Source organism: Poecilia latipinna, unplaced genomic scaffold (genome assembly GCF_001443285.1).
Source record: "Poecilia latipinna isolate Pla-1442-1.1 unplaced genomic scaffold, P_latipinna-1.0 Scaffold184, whole genome shotgun sequence".
Classification (NCBI taxonomy): Eukaryota; Metazoa; Chordata; class Actinopteri; order Cyprinodontiformes; family Poeciliidae; genus Poecilia; species Poecilia latipinna.
In genome coordinates, this window is record NW_015112800.1 from 43,904 (window position 1) to 46,339 (window position 2,436).

At 35.7% G+C, this 2,436-nt stretch overlaps 1 protein-coding gene across 2 annotated transcripts in view; it reads left to right on the forward strand.

Annotated features, from left to right (window-relative positions):
- siah1 (siah E3 ubiquitin protein ligase 1) overlaps positions 1-2,436 on the forward strand; it is a 36,145-nt gene that overhangs the window by 18,656 nt on the left and 15,053 nt on the right. For both annotated transcript variants that reach the window (XM_015030498.1, XM_015030496.1), the window contains exon 2: positions 2,136-2,192. In XM_015030498.1, the coding sequence (XP_014885984.1) occupies positions 2,183-2,192 (10 nt within the window). In that variant the 5' untranslated portion in view covers positions 2,136-2,182. The remainder of the gene's footprint in view (positions 1-2,135; positions 2,193-2,436) is intronic.

Sequence of the window (2,436 nt, forward strand, 5' to 3'; positions counted from 1 at the left end):
TTCTCAAAATATTGTGACCTTATGACATTTTAGTGTTTAATGTCACTAAAAATGATTATAGTATTATTATTGCGATATTATGACTTTATTCTTGTCATTTTATTTTATTTTTAATTAATATACCCCCAATTCTCTGTTGTAGATTATGAAATCAAGTTTAAATTTTCCCTGAGAGGCAGCGGAGCTACTAAATTACTTTGCTTTGCGGTTTAAAAGTTGCAACGTTTCAACTTTCCACTGGTTCTGGTCTTGTTTGTGTCGGATATTGATGCCAAGTTCAGGATTCAGTCCTGCAGGGCGAAGCTGTTTGGAAAACAAACATCTGTCCACCTGAGCTTTTTCCTGTTTGCTTCAGAAACAAAATGAAACGTGGTGATGGGGAAACTGGTGGCCTCTGTGTTGACAGTTCACACATAATGACATTTTAGATCAGTTTGAAGTCTTTCATCACGTCAGTAATCTGTAGAAAACAGAAACTACGTCTCGGGTGTTGGAGCACAATTGCTTGTTTTCTGAACTGTGGGAGATATAATCCAGAAAGAATATAAAAAATTGGAGCAATGTCTGATATCAATAAAAAAACAATTGGAGATTCAAGAAAACGCCACATTTGTGTTTGCGTGTTTATGGGGAAGCAGAGATTTACAGTCCCACTTATAAAAACGGTCTGAAACAAAGAACGCGCCAAAATATCCATGTACTTGTTTTGAATAACGTTGATTATTCACAATGTTTTTATTACTTTATTTGAGAGAAGGTCAACCTATATATCCATCCATACAAATAAACCTCTTTGTGCCAATAGGAAGTTATTTTGAAGCAATCCGATTGGCTGAGACAGGTTTTGTCTTTGCGCTACACTGCCCCCTATGGGTTGGGCATGTTTAAAAGGACAACATGTTGAATTTTGCAGGTTTATGAGGATAAACAATTTTCTGATATTGATTGCGTGTTTACCATATATTTTTTGTAAACAATATGATGGGGATATTTGTTTTTTATAAATATCCGGCTAACAGAAATGTGTCTAAATGTTTTGTTAGTCACATTTCTAGTTTCTTTTGCTGTTTTTGTTCTGTCTGGATTTTCTTAGGTGATGGATAAAGACGTTAAACATGCTCCCTCCCAGAGGAGTTCTTATTATGTTAACAAACCGCTCTCTGGTCTAACTGGGCTCCAAAGAGAATCAGAATATTCTGATCCTGACTCTGCAGGGACCCCAGTTTCAGGATAAGACGGTGGCTGTATTTGCACTATTAAATATGAATGAGCAGCAGCAGCAGCCAGCTCAGCAGGACCAGTGATTATGCAGTCGCTCTGCGATACGCGCTACATTAGCAGCAGGTAAAAGCCCTAAATGCATTTATTGAGCGTTCTTCAGTCTGCTTAAATGGGCCGAATGGACGGGTTCTTCCTGATACCAGCCTGCCTGTGGGCATGGTGGAGACAGCAGCCATAAAACACAAACTGATTCCACCTGAGAGGAAGACGCTGGTCCTCAATGGACTTCCCCTCAGCAGCCCAGAAACGGCTCTGCTGCTTAATATCTGGTCCTGCCACTGTTAATTTATCAACTATTATTTGTATTAATCAAAACAATAATGTGTATAAAATATATACACATTTTATTTTCCTATAAATGTGTATATATTTTATATTTGTTGCATGAAACAGAAATGTAAACAAGTATTTGAGACACATTAAAATAGGAAATTACCCATGGGCATAAAGTGGCAAAAATATGCAAAAAAAAAAAAAATCTTTTTATATTGTTTATTTAAAAAAAAGGCCTGAATTTTTAGTTTATTTTGAATGTAAAATAAGATTAAATTCGAAGTGAACAAAAACAGACGTATCCAGTTTTCAGGGCTGAAATGATTAATAGTTATGAATTGATTATTGAAATAATCAACAAATTTAATAATTAATCATTAGAGTATAAGGACCCAAAAAAGACATATTGTTAAAGCAAAAACATATTCAGAGCAGTAATTAAAACATACATTTTGCTTTTAAGATCCCTACGGTTTTATTTGTTGCCCTCCATGTTGCTTTCTGAGTCTTGTTACTGAAATGCCTGTTTAATTGTTTAGTTATCAGTTTTTTGACCTTTTTATTTATTTTTGTCTTTTCAGAGGTCCCCACATTTCAAGATCAGAAGAAAGCCGCCTTTGGAAATCTTATGGACGAAGGTGAGTGCAGGCAAACAGAAAAGCTGAATCATCACCGCTGTTTATGAGCTGGATATTTTCGTCACTCTCTCTATGGAGCTGCCCTGATATGAAAATCATGGGCGATATTTACAGATGATATATTTTAATTGTGTTCCAAAAGATAGATTCACATAAGAATCCTGATTCTCACTTGCTACAATGCAGAGCTGATGTAAAGTGTCCCAAAGTCAATTTAAATAGGTACCGGCAGCCAATTTTTTTT